Source organism: Mus musculus, assembly GCF_000001635.26.
Source record: "Mus musculus strain C57BL/6J chromosome 1 unlocalized genomic contig, GRCm38.p6 C57BL/6J MMCHR1_RANDOM_CTG1".
NCBI lineage: Eukaryota > Metazoa > Chordata > Mammalia > Rodentia > Muridae > Mus > Mus musculus.
In genome coordinates this window covers 115,397-137,095 of record NT_166280.1, presented here as the reverse complement: position 1 = coordinate 137,095, position 21,699 = coordinate 115,397, and the positions used below count along the sequence as shown (strand labels likewise).

The 21,699-nt window shown below is 43.2% G+C and overlaps 1 protein-coding gene across 1 annotated transcript; it reads right to left on the bottom strand.

Moving 5' to 3' along the window:
- Positions 1-397: 397 nt before the first annotated feature.
- Positions 398-21,659, bottom strand: LOC101055672 (nuclear body protein SP140-like). Its single transcript, XM_006535858.4, has 8 exons — positions 21,485-21,659; positions 21,224-21,361; positions 13,191-13,353; positions 12,137-12,308; positions 6,936-6,986; positions 6,525-6,605; positions 1,026-1,136; positions 398-825 (listed from the first exon to the last, which is right to left on the bottom strand). The coding sequence occupies exons 2-8, from the start codon at positions 21,253-21,255 to the stop codon at positions 815-817; spliced, it is 621 nt and encodes a 206-aa protein (XP_006535921.1). The 5' UTR covers positions 21,256-21,361; positions 21,485-21,659; the 3' UTR covers positions 398-814.
- Between the last annotated feature and the right edge of the window lie 40 nt (positions 21,660-21,699).

Below are 21,699 nucleotides of genomic sequence, written 5' to 3'. Positions count from 1 at the left end.
GCCTGTCAGTGTTCAACTTGCTCCCTACACTTAATGCCACCAAGCCATTTCCTTTTACCTAGGGATTGGTGCTACCCACAGTGCACTGGATCTTTCCATATCAACTAGCATAATGCGGACAACCCTGGACAGAAATACCCAGAGATTACCCTAATCTAGACAATCCTTTATTAAGACTCATACAATCCAAGATGATTATAGATTGTGTCAGGTTGACAATTAAAACTAATCAGAGTACTGGACATGATGGAACATAATTTAAATCTGAGCACTCAGGCAGCAGAGGCAGGTGAAATCTATGTGTGAGGATAGCCTTGTCTACATAGTAACTTTTAGGCAAGCCAGACTTACAGATGATAACCCTGTCCCGAGCAAATCAAACTCAAAGCACCAGAACTTGATCACTAAATGAGATGTTTAAAATTTTAATTTTATATTAGCAGACCAGTCTTCATGTCAGTAATTATCCAGCCATTGGTAGCATCTTGTAAACCAGTATCTACTTCTGCATGGAATCTGTCCCCTAGGACAATCCCAGAGGACCAGAATGAAGAGGAGTCAGATGACTATCAGCTCATGTTCAAGCACTTCAAAGAAAACAAGGTGGAGATCGCAAGTGCCATCACCAAGCCGTTTCCTTTCCTCATGAGCCTTCGAGACCGAGACTTCATCTCGGAGCAGAAGTTTCAGGTGAGTGTGGAGAATGAACTCAGTCCTGACAGCAAGCCTGCCCTGTGCTGTATCATGCTGTACTTCTGGGTGTAGCCAACAGGCTGAAGCACCTCCAGGGATGAAGGGACATCACCTTTGTAAGTCAGAAGATAACTGGAGGAATAGACATCACAGGAACCATTTACATTCACCTCTGCAGTAACTGAGGCTGAGGCACATGGTGACAGCGACGAATAGCAAGCAGGAATGCTCCGAAGTGCAGAGCATCCTAGGGTCACTTGTGTAATGTAAAAACAGATACAGGGATGCAAGTAGACACACCTAAGCTGGACTACCTTCGAAAGCCTACTTACTCCAAATCCCAGAGCCAGAGGCAGTTGGGTCATGTGAGGACAGAACTCGGGGAGTCCTGTTTGCTTCTCTATCTTCAAGTTGTTCCTGGTTCTTCAGGCAACTCTGAAGCCCTAGAATGAGAGGTACAGGTCAGTGATGGGATCTGCGGTGATAACAAAGACCTTTTCTTCTTTATGCATTCTCTTTGCCCTGTGGCTAGGATGCTATGCTCAAGCTCTTCAGACAAGCTCAGTCCTTGGGGAGTTAATTGTCTGGACCCCAAGGCTGCCACTCATGGTCTGTTAGGGCCTGGCTTTTACAGACATATCATTTAATTATTCATCAAACCCTCTCTTCCCTGTCTACTATTTGTCAGCATCAGAGCTTCTTTCAGATGAGCTAGGGTCTGTTAGTACAGAGGACATGTAAGATGTCACCTCGGTATTTGCAAAACTCAGACATTTTACAAAAAAAGAGAAATGGTGTTTGAACCAATGTAAGCCTCATATAACCCATAAATCCATCATGACACAATTCTGCATTCACTACTTTAAGGAATATTAAGAAACATGTAGGAACCTGCTCCCAGTGGATAGAGTCGTGTACGACATCCTCAGCAATGTACAGAAGAAGTTTAGCCGGGATCTTCTGAAAGTGATATTCAGCAAAACACATCTGAAGGCCTACCCGGACTTAAACGAGACTCTAAAACACTTCTTCCTAAATGGTAACTATAGCTCTCACCTGCTTCAGGGATGGAAAGACAATTTCATTTCATTCTTTTTTTTTTTTTTTTTTTTTTTTGAGACAGGGTTTCTCTTTATAGCGCTGGCTGTCCTGGAGCTCACTCTGTAGACCAGGCTGGCCTCAAACTCAGAAATCTGCCTGCCTCTTCCTCCCGAGTGCTGGGATTAAAGGCGTGTGCCACCATGCCTGGCTCATCCATTCATTCATTTTTTCATTGATAGTTGACATATAATTTAATGAGAGACTATGTCATGCCAAGCACAGGGGGAATGTAGGAAATATATATGGCTCATGTCATCAGGAGCTTACACATAGGCCAAGTAACACAGAGATAACTGCTCAGCCGGAACCTGATTTTCATGCTATGAAACAAAGTATGAAGGATGAGCCAGTGGGAACAATAGAGGCTGTTCTCTACCTAAGACCTGCTGATTTTATGTTCATTCGACAACGTGCCAGCACCTTGGTTCTAAAATTCCACTTTGTTTTCACACTCTCGGTTGACACATGTTTCTCTCTCGAGTGTCTGGGCCCAACCTGGGCTCCCCTTGTGTTTCATATATTCCCCCTGTGGTTGGCATGACATAGTCTCTCATTAAATTATATGTCAACTATCAATGAAAAAAATGAATGAAGGGATGAGCAGGGCGTGGTGGCGCACGCCTTTCATTCCAGCACCGGGGAGGCAGAGGCAGGCAGATTTCTGAGTTTGAGGCCAGCCTGGTCTACAAAGTGAATTCCAGGATAGCCAGGGCTACACAGAGAAACCCTGTCTCGGAAAAACCAAAAAAAAAAAAAAAAGATGTGAACAGAATGCCTGCTCCAGCAATCACACCTGAGATCAAATGGAGCCATTCTCTTTCCACATCTACATTACTTCTCATTTCCCACATTTAATTTACTACAGGTAGTCATAAAGAAAGATTTAACATTCTTATCTTCCACGAGGAAGAATAAAACTGTGCTTTGAAAACAGTCAAAGGTAACCTTTGCTGATGTTACCAATTCCCAACCCTTCCCATTTAACCATCGACTACCTGCTTGCTAACCATGCATCTGAAATCTACCCAATCAGAAGCGGTGGTACAAATTTTAAATCCAGCCAATCAGCAGTAGTCACCTTCCAACTGCTTGGATGATTGGTTCAGGGTAGCCTGTGCATAACCACTTCTGCTTTGCAAAGTCTACAGACCCTGAACTACCTGCTTCTCGAAGTTCTAGGCACAACCAACTGTGGCCTTTTTTGTAGAAGCCATATACTTTGAGTGCCGTGTCTCCTCCCACCCCTACCAGGACCTTCACTCAACAAGCTTTCAGCTTCAGGTATGGGAGTGATTGTCTCCAGCTTCCATATATGCTGTTATCCATAAGATCATCTGAAGGCTTGCTGGGAGTGTCCTACAGATGCAAATTCCAGACTGCTTGTGCACAATTCAGATAGTGTTCCTGAACCACCACACCAAGTGACTCCATCTCAACTGGAACTTGTTTCATTGTGCTTTTATTTCTGAGTCAGGTTAGTTAAAGATGCATGTAGAAATCAACATAGAGAAATTTCTATCTTAATTTGTAGGTACAGTATGTAGCAAATATTCTGTCTCTATGTTTATTCTTGCTACATTCAGTCTTGGGAACTTTTAAAAAGTGTTTTTCCTTGTGTCTGCCCCTGATTCGCCCATCTTTCTGAATAGCAGAAAATAACGGAACAAAACAGACAAATGGACATGAATGTCTGACAAGATCCCAAGACAAGTCAGCCTCACAAATTAATGAATGTGGACTCACCCACCAGACAGAAGCCAAAGTAAAAAGAACCTTGGTCCTACAATACCATGAAACGTTCACAAAGGCACATGATGGCTTGCCAGTCTGAGAATAAGTCATTTTTCTCACTGTGGATGTAAGCTTGAGTCAACTACTATCAGGTCATTGATGTCCCCCTTTTAGCCCGTGCTTCTCTTGAGAGACTGGTAGTCCACCCACGGCAACACACTGTTCACACTGAGAACCACACATCCTTTTTCCATTCATCATGGGTTTGCTGTCTCAAAGCCAGTCTCCCACGGCAGAACCCGGGCTCCTCCTTGTGTTCTCACAACCACTCTGCGTTTTGTACTTAATAATCAGCAGGACTTAACTAATGGTTCCACTTCACAATGGAATGCCGGGGGGGGGGGGCGCAGGACGGGGGCTTTACATGTTTGTCAAATAGCTCTATATAACAAGGGAGGAGGTTCGCTAGTGGCTCCACGTCCCCACCAGTACTTGTCATTCTAGACTATTCTCTGGGGAATGTTGCTTTCTTTGACAAAGCCCCTCAACTGTGAAGTTGAGATCTTTTTGAAAATGGAACTTCCAGATTATGTGGTCACAGATGTATTTCAGAGGTCCTGAAAGATTCATCTGTGCTTGTCTCTATAATCAATCATTCTAAGCCACCAGGACCTGACTAGATGTGATAAAAGCCCTTGTCCCTTCCCTGGAATGCCTAGCCCAATCACAGTAGCTTCTCCCATCTCTCCTAAGCTCATTATCTTAGTACTTTCATCTTCTACTTTTGCTTGATGAGCAATGTAATGTTATATGCTTGAGAAGATCAGTGCCTCATCTAGACTTTTATTTTCTATGGTGTGTCGAGCTCTAGAGCAGCACTGGGTATGTCAACACCATCCAGGGTTGGCTCCACACTCAGGAGTAGTTGATCACACAAACTTTGTGGTTTTGGGGGGTGGAGGCTTCTCTTCTTTGAGTATTTTTTTTTGTTCTTTCGCTTTGTTTTGATTTTTTAAGAGAGAGCAAGAGACACACAAATACAGGCGAGAGACAGAATTTGGAGAGGATCTGGGATGAGTTGGTGATGGGAAAAGAATACTATCAAAACCCATTGTATAGCATTATATTACACCAGTAATTTATTAAAATACTATAACTTCCCTTTTCTCTCCCTATCCACAGACACAATTCTCTCAAACCATTGATCTATAACCCTTACTTAGTGAAGTAGGATTAGGAGTTTAGATTCAGTGTCCTCTAACAGAAAAGACATTTTCAATACAGACACTACTTAAATGTCTCTCTTGTAAGCTTCAAACGATGGACTTCCCAAAACAGAAACCAAAAATGGAAAGTTCCTGTACTGGATCTTGGGAGATGGCTTAGTGTAGAGCTTCCATTGATCTTCCAGAGGACCTTAGTTTGGTTCCCAGCACCAGTATCAGATGGATCACAACCACCTGCAACTCTACTCTGGTTACAACATCCTCTCCTGGCCTCTAGGATTTCCTCATATGCACATGCACAAACCACACTTAGACACACATACATACACAGAATTAAAATCAAATCTTTAAAAGTTCCTATACTCCTAAGGAAATACATTATTCTATGATTATATAAAGAAGCAGCAACCAGAATAATCCTAATTAATCATTAAGTTTAATGATTAATCATCCAGCAATGAACTTCTACAAGCCAACTGATGATTTGTATAGTCATACTTCTGAACAGCCACCAATCAGGAACAGCCACTTTCTACTTGCCTACTAGAAATCAACCAGCAGCCCCCCCCCACACACACACAGAAACATAGCCATTTATGAAGATCCACCAATTGGCTCAGTTCAATTCTTGCACATATCCTCTATAATTCTGAGAGAATTGGACTCACAAGCACAGTTCTTCATTAGTTTAAAATAACTTGTTTAGTATCAGTTAAAAATGGTACTTGGGAAGGTCTTTGCACCTCTCGCTAGCATTAGATTTTCTCTCCCTGGAATCTGCTGTCTTCTTCATCATCCACCTTTACCTCTGTAGTACGTACTACATTTTACATGGCCTCTGTGTTAATATTTCCTAGCTCTTCTTCTGGGGCTCCCCACTCTTATGTAATACTACATTCTACATTCACATGCTTTCTAATTCTCTGAGATATTTTTTTCCTTCTTCTTCTTCTCTTCTTAAGCATTCCTATTTGGTAAGTAAAACCTCTTTACACTGGGCCCTTGCAGGCTCCCTTAAGTGTCAGAAGACCCTTGAACGTCCATGTTGGGTTCAGACCACAAGAACCTAACCATCTGTCTCAGAGAACGTGGAGCCCATGTTGAATCATCTGGAAACTTGATCTCTGATCTCCTTGTCCTTTTCAAGTTCTGAAACATGCCAGCATCTTATTCACTTCTATGTACATAGAGCCTTAAATTTGTAACAATTTCCCCTGACAAAGTCTTAAGAGCTTTAGGAATGAAGGGATGACATATGTATCAAAGAATGCATAGAAAGTATATGGTCCAGATAACATGAAGTATATGGGTCAAATAGTTTTGGGTTTTATTGAATTGTATCAGACAAATGATACAATAGTTCCCTTTAAGAATTTTGACAGGTTCTTGGAAAAAAGATAAGGAAAAAAATGATTAATCAACGTTACTTGGTTTCCATGGAGATCAAGAAATTAGAACACAAAATTGTCCTATAGTTTCAATATATTACAACCTTAGTGACTGTGAAAAGACAAAAGCAACGAGTGTTCTCCCACCCAGCAGATTCCTAAAAAAGTGACTTGTGAGGACCTAATAAATTATATTCTTTCATGATATTCTCAAGACTTTTTACCACCCTGAAATTACCCAGAATGCCATAGGCAAATAAAAGAACAGTCAGTGCATGACCCTCTCTTCATGGTGATGTGCATACAGAGCAAAGACAGCAGGAAACCCCAGCTCAAAATTCAGCCTCCACAACCCTGCAGACCACACCGTGCTCCCCTCACTCACCTGCTTCTTGTCTCAGGGATGAGGGCAGGTCATCCTGGGGCTCTCGTTCATCACAGGTTTGTTCACAAGAACTACTTCCCTCTGTAGGAAACAATTACTCAGTTGACTCAGAATGGCCAAGGAAAATGGCCGCAGGAGAGTGGCCTCTGACAAACAGAAAGTTATAAGGGGGCTTAGTGTCTCCTGCATTGAATGGCCATGTTTTGAGACTCTGAAGAGGAGCCTGATAAGGCTTCTTCTCTGTCACCAAAGGATTGACCACCCATCTGTTGCTTCATTACACATCTCATTCCCCATTATTTTGATCCTTGGTTCTGCCTCTATGACTTCACCTGAGTATGTAAAGAACAGGGTCAGATGGGAAAAGGGGTGGGGTCTTTCTCTCTAGCAGCCTCACAAATGAAGACTCACCTCCTCCATTGCATTGCATCTCCTCTGCTTGTTCATCATTCGTTTTGGATGCTGAAGAGAAACAAGAAGTCAATCAACCATGCAGAGGTACCAGATAATCAACCATGCAGAGGTACCAGACAATCCACCATGCAGAGGTACCAGATAAAGTGTGCTCAAGTGGAACCAGGAAGTTCAGGGAATATAAGAAAATCAGGGGGCTGGAGAGATGACTCAGAGGTTAAGAGCACTGACTGCTCTCACATAGGTCCTGAGTTCAATTCCCAGCAACCACATGGTGGATCACAACCATCTATAATGGGATCTGATGCACACTCTACTGGTGTGTGTCTGAAGACAGGTACAGTGTACTCATATAAAGAAAATCAGGAGTACAAGGAATCCAAATGACAACATTGACTGTGTATCACAAATAGTCAGAAGACCAAGACACAGTCCTTCTCCAGTAACCAATACATTGACATGAATAAAGGACCCACATATTCTACCCAAAAGCATTAGGTTGTTCGAAGCAACAATCACAAGTATTTCTCCCTATTTCCCACAACAGGCAATAGATCAAAGAAGATCCAAGAAACCAAAATAACTAAGAAAGTTTCATACACTGTTTTCTAGGACAAGAGAGGCAGACAGGAAGTTGCAGTATTCAGGGAGGAAAGGAGCCAATGCTGCTGACACCAGGAAGTTGCTGAACTCATGGAGAGAGGAAGCTTTGCCAACTGCATTTCCCTGAGTGTCTGGTTGAGTTCTAGAGAGTACGTTTGATGGGGAAAGATGAAATGAGAAAAGGCATTTGAGATCAATGACTGTTTGTTTAGTCTTAAGATGAAATAAGAGATCTGATTTGTGAGACTGAAAAGATGGCTCTGCAGTTCAAGAGCACTTTTTGCTCTTCCAGGTGATCCAGAGTCAATTCCCAGCACCACGTGGCAGCTCACAATGCTCTGCAGTTTGGGTTCCCAAAACTGTGACACCCTATTGGGACTTCTTTGGATGCCAGGGAAGCATGTGGTGTATATATTTATATTTGCAAGCAAAATGGTCATATATATAAAATAAAATAAATTGGAATTAGAGAGATCTGATTTGCCTTTTCTGTTGGAAAAAAATGGACAGATGTAGTAAGTAGGAGATGGTTTTACATTAGGGAGGAGCAGTCAGTATCAACCCTGCTTCAGAATGGAGAAATAGTGTCCCGGGCTGAAACAGAGACAGCAGAGGAGGCAGGTCCTCTGTCAACTCAGATATAATATGGAATTGTGCCAGTGCCTCATAATGAAGTTTTTGAAGCATCCAGATAGAGAAGTCTGTGGAGGAGGTGAAGGAAGATAGCAAGGCCTGCAGATGAGGAAGCTGACAGGTGTGAAGTTCATGTTTGGGGATCATTAACTTACAGATGGGAACAGATAAGAATGACTGGGAGAGACTGATTGTCCCTGCATGTTTTCCAATGCCACTTTGAGAGTTGGGGGCACCACAGTCTGAAAACCCACAGCTGATGTAATCACCTTGGGCCAGAAGTTGCTTTCAGCTCCTAGCTCCTTCCCTCCAAAGTCTCAAACTGTTTCCTCCCTTCCCAGAAGATAAGATTTGCTCTCAACTTATTGTTATTTTTACTGTTGTTGCTGCTGCTGCTTGTTGATATATTCATTTTGGGGTGGGAGAGTTTCTCACATACCATGACACACATGTAGAGGTCAGAAGAAAACTTACAGGAATCAGCCCTCTCCTGTATAAATGTGAGTCCCAGGGAGCAGACTTAGGCCAACAGGCTTGGCAGCAAGTGTCATTTAACTGGCTTCCTACTGATTTTTAATTCCCTCTTCTTCCCTTTTTTTCTCTGTGTGTAGGGCTCATGAGTGTTTACACTGTCTATTAGCATCTCTGTTTTATATAATCTCCTCCACATATTCTACTCTGCACCTCGTGGTGTAAGTGAGCCTAGCCCTTTCCCCCATAGCACTCATTTCCCCAGCTCAGTCCGGTCTCTTTGGTAAGCTTGCTGTTCCTGGTTTTCCCACGAAGTTGAATCTAAATGTCTCCTCTTCTCCCTTTCTGTGTGTTCTGCTCATCATCCTTTCCTATCATAGATGTCTCTGTTCACTGTGGATAAAGAGGACATCCCCTTCCCAGGTTCTCCTCAGAAGTCTTTCTCAGGCTCAGCTTCCATTTTATTCATCATGTCCACTCTCCTGTCCCAACCATGGAAAAGTGGCTGAAGGGGACCAGTGCTCTTTGGTAGTGTACCCCAAATGCTGACATTAGGACTCCATGTCTAGTTAGGTGAAACACTGTCACTCATAACTCAATATCCTTGGCTGCATCTAGAGTTCTCAGCTTCGTTCTCTTGGTGTATGGTCTACACTCAAGACAGATCTCAAACACCCTGACGTGAAGCTTCTATACTGCTTGTGTCTCCTGAGAAAATTCAAATATTGAACATCATCTATCCATCTATGGGGAGGATCAGGAGGAGTGAAGTGAATGGGTGGTTAGATTGATGGATAGTTGGGTGAATGCATGGATCGATGATAGATTAGATAGATAGATAGATAGATAGATAGATAGATAGATAGATACATAGATACATAGATACATAGATAGATACATAGATAGACACATAGATAGATACATAGATAGATGAATAGCATAGACTGGCAGGTATATGGATAGCTAGAAGTTTGTATTGGTATGTGGGTGAGTAAGTGGATGGGTATATATAGTTGGATAGATTGGTAGATATATGGATAGCTATATGCTTTCGCACACGTGTGTGTGTGTGTGTGTGTGTGTGTGTGTGTGTGTGTGTGTGTGTGTGTGTGTATGTGTTAGAAATGGTCATTAGAGAAGGATTAAGGCAGGAAAATAGTATCAGTGAGTTATTTTGTGTTCTAAAAACATAATCACCTTCCCTAACAACTGATGGCACTCTGGGCCTCTCTTCAACATTTCTTCCATTTATCCTCTGATGAGTCCTGTGACTGTCAGAAACTGAGGAGAGGCAAGACAATGACCAAATCAGACAGTTATGAAGCAGAGACTTCCAAGCACTCTCTCTGGGTTCTAGCTCCCAGCACACAGGTGAGTTACATCACCTCATCTGAGATGCTCACCCCCACTCACCCAGAGCCTTGCTCTGTCTCTTTCTGCTCACCCTTATTACTTTCTTCTCATCTTTGGTACCCAGTGCTCTTCCTCTACGGCATAAAGCACTGTGGAACAACAGAGTTTGTCCTTCTAAATTGGCAAGCTTGTGGAGATAAATGACATGATTTGCAGAAACTTTTTGAATAACCATTCAATGTAAAAATCAAGATTTTGTGAAGGTATAACTGGCTTTCTCAAGGCTTGAGTGGGTGCTGAAACTCAGCTCTTGGCTGCTGTTTCTCTGAGGACCAGGTAACATGAAGTAGACATGAACAGGGAGAAGGGAAAGAAAGCTATTAGGGATTTCAGTTGTAACCCGAACTGCATCTCAGTTACATATCCAGGTGCACACCAGACTCTAGTGTTTCTGTGCAGCCTACTAACCCTTCTGGTACCCGGGAAGGTTGGAGACAGACAGGCAGTGGGAATGCTTATATCATGGTTTATAGCTCTTCAAAATGATCAGAGGCTTGTGAAAGCCAATTAGTAAAGGCAGATGTTTATAAGTGACACAGCTATGAGAGGAAAGGCAGGGGGCTTCCGAAGGGGAAGAGAAGGCTTAGAGAGACAGGAGGGAGGGAGGGATGGGAGAAGGAGGGAGGGAGGGGCGAAGGAGGGAGGGAGGAAGGGAGAAGGAGGGAGGGAGTGAGGGGAGAGGAAGGGGAAGGTGGAGAGGGAGGTAGGGGGAAGGGAGGAAGAAGGAAGAGAGAGGGAAGGAAGGTTAGGGAGGGAGGGAGAGAGAAGAAAGGGAAGGAGGGGAGAGGGAAGAAGGAAAAGGGAAGGGAGGAAAGGAGAGGGGAAGGTGGGAGGGAAGGAGGAGAGAGAGAGGGAAAAGAGGGATGAAGAGGAAAGAGAAGGAGGAAGGGAAAAGGAGAGAAAAGAGAAGGAGGGAGGGAAGAGAAGAAAAAGGATGAAGAGGGGAGGGAGGGAGAGGGAAGGGGAGGGAAGGGGGATAGAGAGGGAAGGGGGAAAGCTACTATAAATCAAGGATGAAAGAAAGAAGAAGAAATAGAGGGATGGAGAGAGAAATAGAGAGACTCTGCTTGAACTGAGTCAGAGAAGTTATTCTGGTTACAGAGAAGCACAGCCCTGAAGAGGAAGCTTCTTCAGGCAGGACAAGTGAGGAGAAACTGAAAAAGTGCATCCTGCTGGCAACACAGGAAGTGACTTGGCTGCCAGTGACCCTCAGGTGGCAAGTGAGGAGTGAAACCCCAGCTCTTGGCCCTCAGAGCTGCATTTCTAAATGCCCAAGCAATAGGAACAGGAACCACACCCAAGTTCTGCAGCAGCAGTCTACACCAGAACTGACTGACTGTGCCTGCTGCAAGGGAGAGTCCTCTAGAGGTTGGGGAGCCAGAAAGCTGAAGCTACAGGGAGCCAGTGGGAACAACAGAGGCTGTTCTCTACCTGAGACCTGCTGATTTTATGTTCTTTCAACAACATGCCAGCACCTTGGTTCTAAAAGTCCACTTTGTTTTCACACTCTCGGTTGACACATGCTTCTCTCTCGAGTGTCTGGGCCCAACCTGGGCTCCCCTTGTGATTTCTCTACTCTTCAAAGAAGAAAACTGAAGTAGTAGAGTAGTTACTCTGCTGAATGACAAATTCTGCATTTTTACCATTGCTTATGTCTGCAAGCCTCAGACAGAGCTGGCTCTTGTCTAAAGAAACTCATCCTTCATACTGTGTTTCATAGCATAAAAATCAGGTTCCGGCTGAGCAGTTATCTCTGTGTTACTTGGCCTATGTGTAAGCTCCTGACGACATGAGCCATATGTGTTTCCTATATTCCCCCTGTGCTTGGCATGACATAGTCTCTCATTAAATTATATGTCAACTATCAATGAAAAAATGAATGAATGGATGAGCCGGGCGTGGTGGCGCACGCCTTTAATCCCAGCACTCGGGAGGCAGAGGCAGGCAGATTTCTGAGTTTGAGGCCAGCCTGGTCTACAAAGTGAGCTCCAGGACAGCCAGGACTACACAGAGAAACGCTGTCTCGAAAAAAAAAAAATTGTCTTTCCTTCCCTGAAGCAGGTGAGAGCTATAGTTACCATTTAGGAAGAAGTGTTTTAGAGTCTCCTTTAAGTCGGGGTAGGCCTTCAGATGTGTTTTGCTGAATATCACTTTCAGAAGATCCCGGCTAAACTTCTTCTGTACATTGCTGAGGACGTCGTACACGACTCTCTCCACTGGGACCAGGTTCTTACATGTTTCTTGATATTCCTTAAAATAGTGAATGCAGAATTGTGTCATGATGGATTTATGGGTTATATGAGGCTTACATTGGTTCAAACACCATTTCTTTTTTTTGTAAAATGTCTGAGTTTTGCAAATACCGAGGTGACATCTTACATGTCCTCTGTACTAACAGACCCTAGCTCATCTGAAAGAAGCTCTGATGCTGACAAATAGTAGACAGGGAAGAGAGGGTTTGATGAATAATTAAATGATATGTCTGTAAAAGCCAGGCCCTAACAGACCATGAGTGGCAACCTTGGGGTCCAGACAATTAACTCCCCAAGGACTGAGCTGGTCTGAAGAGCTTGAGGAAACCAAGTGAGCATAGCATCCTAGCCACAGGGCAAAGAGAATGCATAAAGAAGAAAAGGTCTTTGTTATCACCGCAGATCCCACCACTGACCTGTACCTCTCATTCTAGGGCTTCAGAGTTGCCTGAAGAACCAGGAACAACTTGAAGATAGAGAAGCAAACGGGACTCCCCAAGTTCTGTCCTCACATGACCCAACTGCCTCTGGCTCTGGGATTTGGAGTAAGTAGGCTTTGGAAGGCAGCCCAGCTTAGGTGTGTCTACTTGCATCCTAGTATCTGTTGTTACATTACACAAGTGACCCTGGGATGCTCTGCACTTCGGAGCATTCCTGCTTGTTATTCGTCGCTGTCACCATGTGCCTCAGCCTCAGTTACTGCAGAGGTGAATGTAAATGGTTCCTGTGATGTCTATCCCTCCAGTTTTCTTCTGACTTACAATGGTGATGTCCCTTCATCCCTGGAGGTGCTTCAGCCTGTTGGCTGCACCCAGAAGTACAGCATGATACAGCACAGGGCAGGCTTGCTGTCAGGACTGAGTTCATTCTCCACACTCACCTGAAACTTCTGCTCCGAGATGAAGTCTCGGTCTCGAAGGCTCATGAGGAAAGGAAACGGCTTGGTGATGGCACTTGCGATCTCCACCTTGTTTTCTTTGAAGTGCTTGAACATGAGCTGATAGTCATCTGACTCCTCTTCATTCTGGTCCTCTGGGATTGTCCTAGGGGACAGATTCCATGCAGAAGTAGATACTGGTTTACAAGATGCTACCAATGGCTGGATAATTACTGACATGAAGACTGGTCTGCTAATATAAAATTAAAATTTTAAACATCTCATTTAGTGATCAAGTTCTGGTGCTTTGAGTTTGATTTGCTCGGGACAGGGTTATCATCTGTAAGTCTGGCTTGCCTAAAAGTTACTATGTAGACAAGGCTATCCTCACACATAGATTTCACCTGCCTCTGCTGCCTGAGTGCTCAGATTTAAATTATGTTCCATCATGTCCAGTACTCTGATTAGTTTTAATTGTCAACCTGACACAATCTATAATCATCTTGGATTGTATGAGTCTTAATAAAGGATTGTCTAGATTAGGGTAATCTCTGGGTATTTCTGTCCAGGGTTGTCCGCATTATGCTAGTTGATATGGAAAGATCCAGTGCACTGTGGGTAGCACCAATCCCTAGGTAAAAGGAAATGGCTTGGTGGCATTAAGTGTAGGGAGCAAGTTGAACACTGACAGGCACGCTTGTACTCATTGCTCTCTGCTCTTGACTGTGGACATGACCAACTGCTTCAAGTTCCCACCTAGACTTTCCTGCAATGATGGCCTGTAACCTGGACCTGTTCTTTCTCCCCTAAGTTGCTTTGTGTCAGTGTATGCTATCATAGCAACAGAAATGAGACTGGCTGGGCATGGTGGCACACACCTTTAATCCCAGCACTCAGGAGATAGAGGCAGGCGGATTTCTGAGTTCGAGGCCAGCCTGGTCTACAAAATGAGTTCCAGAACAGCCAGGGCTATACAGAGAAACCCTGTCTCGAAAAACCAAAAAAAAAAAAAAAAAAAAAAGAAATGAAACTGGAACACAATCTATAGACCTCAGGGTAAATGGAAATGACATTAAAATTAAAAAGCAGAACCTCTTCTTCCAGCTCATTTGTAAAGGCAACGCAGTTGACCCAGGACTGAGACATGTGTGGCTCATGTGTGGTTCATCCATGGTTCCACATGCTTTCTTCTCTCTTCCTGGTTCCCTATCTCTTGCAGTAATGGAGTCTCACACTTATTAACTACACTGCTGCTGCAATGCCTGACATCTCAGGTGGCCAGTTCTCTCTGTTCCGAGACAGTGTTTAGGGAGAAGATCCTCTGAGAACGAAAGGCCCAAGAAGCCCAATGACACATAGGAGTGTTTGTGTAATTGATTCCATTCTGGGTGGCAAATGGAAACCAATTATGACGTATGTTCATATGACAGAAGTGAGAAATCATCTGGGCATGGTCCAATGCCTGTCGTCACAACATCCTACCTTCATGGCGGACATAGTGTCTTCCTCTTTTTCACTTTACCTAGTGTTAGTATTGTTACAATATCTGCATATTTAGACATCAGAGGACAACTTTGAGGAGTTGGTTCTCTGTTTTCACTCTTGTATGGGTTCTGGGCATCAAACTCAGGTCTCAGTGCTTGGTCAGGACCTTTATCCACTGAGGCACCCTGTTGGCCCTTATCTAGTGACTTCAAGGTTTGCCTGGGCTATACAGTGAAACCTTGTCTCAAATAATGAAGAAATAAATCAATTTCTAAAACAAAAAAGGGGGGAAGGAGAGCTGGTGAGAAGATTCCATGGATAAATGTCCTCCCCTTATAGTTTAATGCCCTGAGTTCAATCCTGGGACCTACACAGTAGAAGAGAACCAACTCCTGCAAGAGGGGAAGGGAATGAGCAAAAATATGGTATGTAAGTATGAAGATGCCATGCTGAGACCCATCATTTTCACGCTAACTAAATAATTAACAAGAAAACTAAATCAAATAAATTGGGGCACATGTTTTCCTTTTGTTTATTTTAAATGTTTACATATATTTTTAAATTTTCATACATGAATACTGTGTTTACATCATTTCTCCTGCTCCCTTTTCTTCTCAATCCCCTCATGCCTTCCTTTCTCACTTAATATCAAAACCATCTCTAATTATTGTTTTATATATAAACACACACATATATACATAACACACACACACGCGCGTGTGCGCACACACACACACATACATACAACCTGCACTCCTATGCATGTGTGTTTAGGGCTGACCACTAAGCACTGGATAACCTAACAGAGGGTTCATTCCTGGAGAATACTGGTTGATTTTCTCTTTGTTAACAGCCATTAATAGCTATGGCTCTTCATCTAGGAATGGAGTCTGGTGAGATTTCTCCCATCCACATCAGCACATCCCCTCCTGCTGCCACTGAAGATGTGTCTTTTTTTTAAGTACTTAAAATGCCAATACCTACATGCTAAGCAGTTGAGAATGGTGCCTCTCAGGGTATAGCCTGACGACCCCTGCTCAAGACTCTTTCAGATGCCAAAAAGAACAAACTATTCTCAGAACAATCCTGAAATACCATCTGCCCCTTTTCTCTTTCCTCTGCCCAAAAATGTTGGGTGATATTCACAGGTGCCCGTAGGCTGTGGCATCGCAGCAGACTGAACTCAGGGATAAACAGGGCATCTGTGACTTTGACCAAGCAGGAAAGTAAGGACATTTGTGAGAAGGTAAAGCAAGATTGTATCTTCCCCTTTAATTTTCTTTTAGAAAATCTTGTTATTTTTCATTAGGATGCACACTTGTGATAATGATGAACTCTTTGGTACTACTTTTAATGGATAAATATTCTAAATGCCTGAAGCTGTAACTTATAATTAATGGTAAATTTCATTAAATTTAGAACCAAGAGATAGCTTTGGGGGTTCTCCATAATTCTTTTAAAAGAGGTGTGGTTATGCACACCTTTAATCATAGCTCTTCGGAGGCAGAGGCAGGAGGCAGGAGGATCTCCATGAATTCAAGGCCAGCCTGGTCTATATAGCAAGTTCCAGACTAGTCAGGACTACACAACATACAAACACAAAGAATATCAAAGTTATCTGTTACCAAAAAAATCTTGAGAGGGCCTTTTTTTTTAAGGAACCTAAAATTTATATGTAGTAACATATAAAAATATACAATAATTTTTATTTTAAACTTAAGGAGGCTGTCTATGTATATGTGCTTGCTCGTGTGTATGTGCCTGGCATATGCCTGGGCAAGGAGTCCAGTTGCTCTCCACCTTATGTTTTGAGATGGGGTCTCTCACTGAACCCGGATATCATTAGTTCAGCCAGATTAGCTGGCCAGTCATCTCCGGGGATCCAACTGTCTATATTTCCCTAATTCTGGAGTTAAAAACACACACCACTACACCCTGGTTTCATGTGGAATCTGAAATGAACTCTCCATAAAATCTGAGTTGGAACTAAATTATTTCACAGACGGTAAATTCAAATACTGCAGTTTCACATGTGATGCATGATGCACTGATCCAACTAGAAAATGCAGCAAATTAGTCAGAAATACAAAAGTGCCAAGGTGTCAAAACTAAACTACAAATGCCACGAAGTAATAAGCAGCGAACATGCTCACACACTGTTTAGAAAAAACAGAGACAAGATATGAAAGTTTCTCCAAAAGTCATTCTCAAGAGAATCCCCAGAATTGATCCCCAGTACTGCAAAAAAGAAAAACAAAATGAGACAACAAAAAAATAGGTAAAGGAATTCAAGAAAGAAAGAAAGAAAGAGAGAGAGAGAGAGAGAGAGAGAGAGAGAGAGAGAAAGAAAGGAAGGAAGAAAGAATCATAAAATGTTTTACTAAAACCAAAAGGGCATAAAAAGAAAGGAAAGCCAAAAAAAAAAAAAAAAAGAGTAAAATGAAAATATTTACAAACATGGTAGGTATTTCTCTGTGTCCATAAAGAGTCAAAATGTGGATAATTTAATAATAGCACAATTATAAAACAGAGTACGTTTAAAAACTGTAACTAATGTAAATAAAAGAGGGTCTGGGAGGATGGCTCAGCTGATACAGGCCTTGCCACCAAGTCTGCGGACATGAGCTTGCTCCCCTAAGAACTAACTACACTGTAGTAGGAGAGAACCAACTCCCCAAAGTTGTCCTCTGATCTCAAAAGACACATTGTGGCACCTGCACACATACAATAAATAAATGAATGTAATTTTTTTTAAATGGGGTAAGACAAGCAAAAGTGTGACCCTTTCTCCTACACTAAAAAAGCACTGAAGTCTAAAAATTATTAAATCTGAGACACAGCAAAGTCAGTGGCTAATGGGAAACATACAGCTTTGTATGTGTCAGAAGCTAACAGAGGCATAAATGAACAATCTTATGAGGAATGATTTCATCCCAATGAAGACAAAGATTCAATGAAATTAAAGTAGAAATCCATAGAATTAAAAGAAGTGGGCATTATGCTCACATCCTTTGGAAAGATCAATACATTATTAAATCTCTACTCAGGCTAGCGAAGGTAAGACAGACACAAGCTATGAATTCCACAGACAGTGCAAGGGTAGCAAAGATTAATGCAGCCATCCCTATGCCTGTCAGATTGATAACCACAACAAAAATGTCTTCAAAGACAGAAACTGCAAACACTCAGAGACAGATACCTCTACCTGCTTATATGAAAGGCACTGAGCCAGTGATTAACCACCCTATTTATTCCCAAAAGACACAGCACACTGTTGGTATCACTAGTGGACTTGACCAAATGTCACAGGAGAAATGGTGCTTTCTTAGGACATCTGCAGGAGCAGAAGTAGCCCTGACTGAGTCCCTGTTGGGGGCATCACACCTTCCTCTCATATTTTCTATTTTTATTTTGAATTATGTATGTATGAGTCTGTCTCAGTGTGCTTCCTGCACGCAAGTACAGTGTCCATGGAAGGCAGAAAAGGCTGTCTGATCTGGAGTTGGCATGATAGGCAGTTGGAAGCCCTAGGATAGGTGCTGGGGACCCAACCCATGCCCACTACTAGGGCAATATGAGTGCTTAAACGTGGGCCATCTCTCCTATCTTGTGTGTGTGTGTGTGTGTGTGTGTGTGAGAGAGAGAGAGAGAGAGAGAGAGAGAGAGAGAGAGAGAGAGAGAGAGAGAAGTGAGAGAGAGAGAGAGAGAGACAGAGACAGAGACAGAGAGAATTTGCATCCATTTCTAACCAGCTCAGTAACCAACAGGAACAGAAAGGGTTAAGAGCATCATCCACTCCCCACCTGCTCATCTTTCACTTCCTCCCTCTGAGCTAGGAAACAATGGGGACCTGACCTAAGTAGGACTTGTGGGCTCAGGCCAGAGCTGTCTTCAACCACAAGACTGGGGAGATCAGCAATTGACAGGATCAGGTTTGAACTTACTCTTAATGATCTTTCTTGGACAGAGCTGTCCTTTAGAGTGAGCGTTAGAAAGAGAAGAGAGGTCAGAAGTCACAATGAACCAGCCACTCCTACAGGAGATCACAGGAAGTCCACACAGCACCAGACAAGCTCTGGGACAGAAGCAAGGAAATGAAGCGGAGTGTGGAGTTAGGGCGGCCATAGAACTCTCTTACAGCTAGCCTACTGCAGAGAAGGCTGCTGTAGTGGCTATTCCTGGTTGTCAACGTGACAATATTTGGAATGAACTACAATCCGGAATTGGAAGGCTTATCAGTGACCCTTATCTGGAGTCTTGGAGATCCTTATCTGGATCTTGGTTTGAAGATCTTGAGCCATAGTGGCTATGGATTCCAGAAGATAGAATCTCTGAGTTTAAGGAACACACCTTTAATCTGGGCTATGCCTTTCATCTGGGATTAAAGGTGTGGTGGAACACACCTTTAATCTGGGCTATGCCTTTCATCTGGGATTAAAGGTGTGGTGGAACACACCTTTAATCTGGGCTATGCCTTTCATCTCAGCCTCAGAGTGTGTTGACAGTTAAAGTAAGGGCTCTAATTGGCAAAGAATGGGATCCTACAACATGGGAAGGGGATGTGTGGGAAGACCATGTTGAAGCTGAGAATTTTGAATCTTCAGATTCTCAAGGGTTTTCCCCACCTGAGGAAGTAGTACCCTCAGCCCCACCCCTTGAAATAATGCCTTCCCCACATGAGGAAATTAATTTTGTAGAGTCTGATAAACCAGCAATGACTTTCACTACTGATGTTTCTCAAAGCCCACCAATAGTTTCTTCTAGACCTGTAACCAGACTCAAAGCAAAACAGGCTCATAGAGGGGAGGTAGAAAGTGTAGTCCATGAGGAAATTCGCTACACTACTAAGGAGCTTAATGAGTTTGCTAATTCATTCAAGCAGAAACCTGGTGAATATGTGTGGGAATGGATTTTAAGGGTGTGGGATAAGGGTGGAAGGAACATAAAACTAGAGCAGGCTGAGTTTATTGACATGGGTCCTCTGAGTAAAGATTCTAGGTTTAATACGGAAGCTCGCATAGTTAAAAAAGGTGTCAAAAGTTTGTTTGAATGGTTGGCTGAGGTGTTTATCAAAAGATGGCCTACTGGAAATGACTTGGAGATGCCTGATATTCCGTGGCTTAGTGTTGATGAAGGGATTTTAAGACTTAGGGAAATTGCAATGCTAGAGTGGATATATTGTGTAAAGCATAATTGTCCACAATGGGAAGGTCCAGAAGATATGCCTTTCACCAGCTCTATAAGACACAAATTGGTGAGAGGGGCACCAGCACATTTGAAGGGTTTTGTTCTTTCCCTTTTCCTTGTGCCAGATATTAGCATTGGAGATGCTTCTGCTCAATTAGATGAATTAAATTCACTGGGTTTAGTTGGATTCCGAGGTAACAAGGGCCAGGTGGCAGCATTGAATCGCCGGAGACAAGGTGATTCTAGTTATTATAATGGACAGCGTAGACAAAAGAATGTTTATAATAACATACCCAGTAATGGTCAGCACAGGAGAGGTGAAATTTATAATGGCATGACTCGGTTGGACCTTTGGTACTGGCTAACCAATCATGGTGTTCCCAGGAATGAAATACATAGGAAGCCTACTGCATATTTGTTTGATCTGTATAAGCAGAAAAATTCTCAAACAAATGAAAGAAAGGCTACATTAGATCGTGGTAAACAGCCAAATGAAAGAAAGGCTACATTAGATCGTGGTAAACAGCAATCTCGGCCAGTGAATCAATTTCCAGACTTGAGACAGTTTGCAGATCCAGAACCCCTTGAATGAAGGGGTGGCCAGGTTCCGCTGAGGAAGGATCTTGATAAGACACTCAAAGGTTTTGTTGTTACCCTTTCTCCAGTTCTTCCCCAGAGGGACCTACAGCCTTTTACAAGGGTAACTGTACACTGGGGAAAAGGAAATAATCAGACTTTTTGGGGTCTGCTGGATACTGGTTCTGAGTTGACACTGATCCCAGGTGATCCCAAGAAACATTGTGGCCCTCCAGTTAAAGTAGGGGCTTATGGAGGGCAGGTGATTAATGGAGTTTTGACTGATGTCCGACTCACAGTAGGTTCAGTAGGTCCCTGGACACATCCTGTGGTGATTTCCCCAGTTCCAGAATGTATAATTGGGATAGATATACTCAGAAATTGGCAGAATTCTCATATTGGTTCCCTGAACTGTAGAGTGAGGGCTATTATGGTTGGAAAGGCCAAATGGAAGCCTTTAGAGTTGCCTCTGCCAAAGAAAATGTCCAACCGAGTCATGCCATTATAAATTTCACCTCTCCTGTGCTGACCATTACTGGGTATGTTATTATAAACATTCTTTTGTCTCCGCTGTCCATTATAATAACTAGAATCACCTTGTCTCCAGCGATTCAATGCTGCCACCTGGCCCTTGTTACCTCGGAATCCAACTAAACCCAGTTCTTCTTTTCCTTAAGAGATCACTGTCTCAAATATCTTTGGGCCTTGGACCCAGCCTGGGCAGCCCTAGTAACATATTTAAAGGCAGTTCTTAGCAGAGACAAGGGACAAGAGAGAATGGGACTTACCTGCTGCTGAGTTCATTGTCGCCTCCTGCCATCCCCTACACAGACTCCAAGGGACCCTGAACTGGGTTCAGGGTTCAGGGTAGACCGAACCCCCTCTGAGTCTCTGGGAAGCCCATAGAGAACTCCTTCAGGGGCCTCCTAAGAGGAGAAAAAGGAAAGAGAAATTGCTTAACTATGACAACACTGCACTAATGCACTGCCCTCCACCCCCAGTCTCTGCCCCAGAAGGGAGGAGCAAAGACAGCCCAAGTCCCCAGAAACCTGGGACACCTGCTGCCTTCTAAGGAAAGAAGGTGGAAGGGTCTGTTTCAGCGAAGGGCTCAGAGCTGTCTAAGGCCAGCTGGCTGGTTAGGATAGGAAGGAAGTGGTCCCTTAACCCTAAGCGGGGGCGGTGCCTGAAAAGACCAGGAAGAGTTAGATTGTCTGCAGTCTCTCAGACTTGGAACTGTCCTGGCACCCTAGTAAGTCAGAACCAG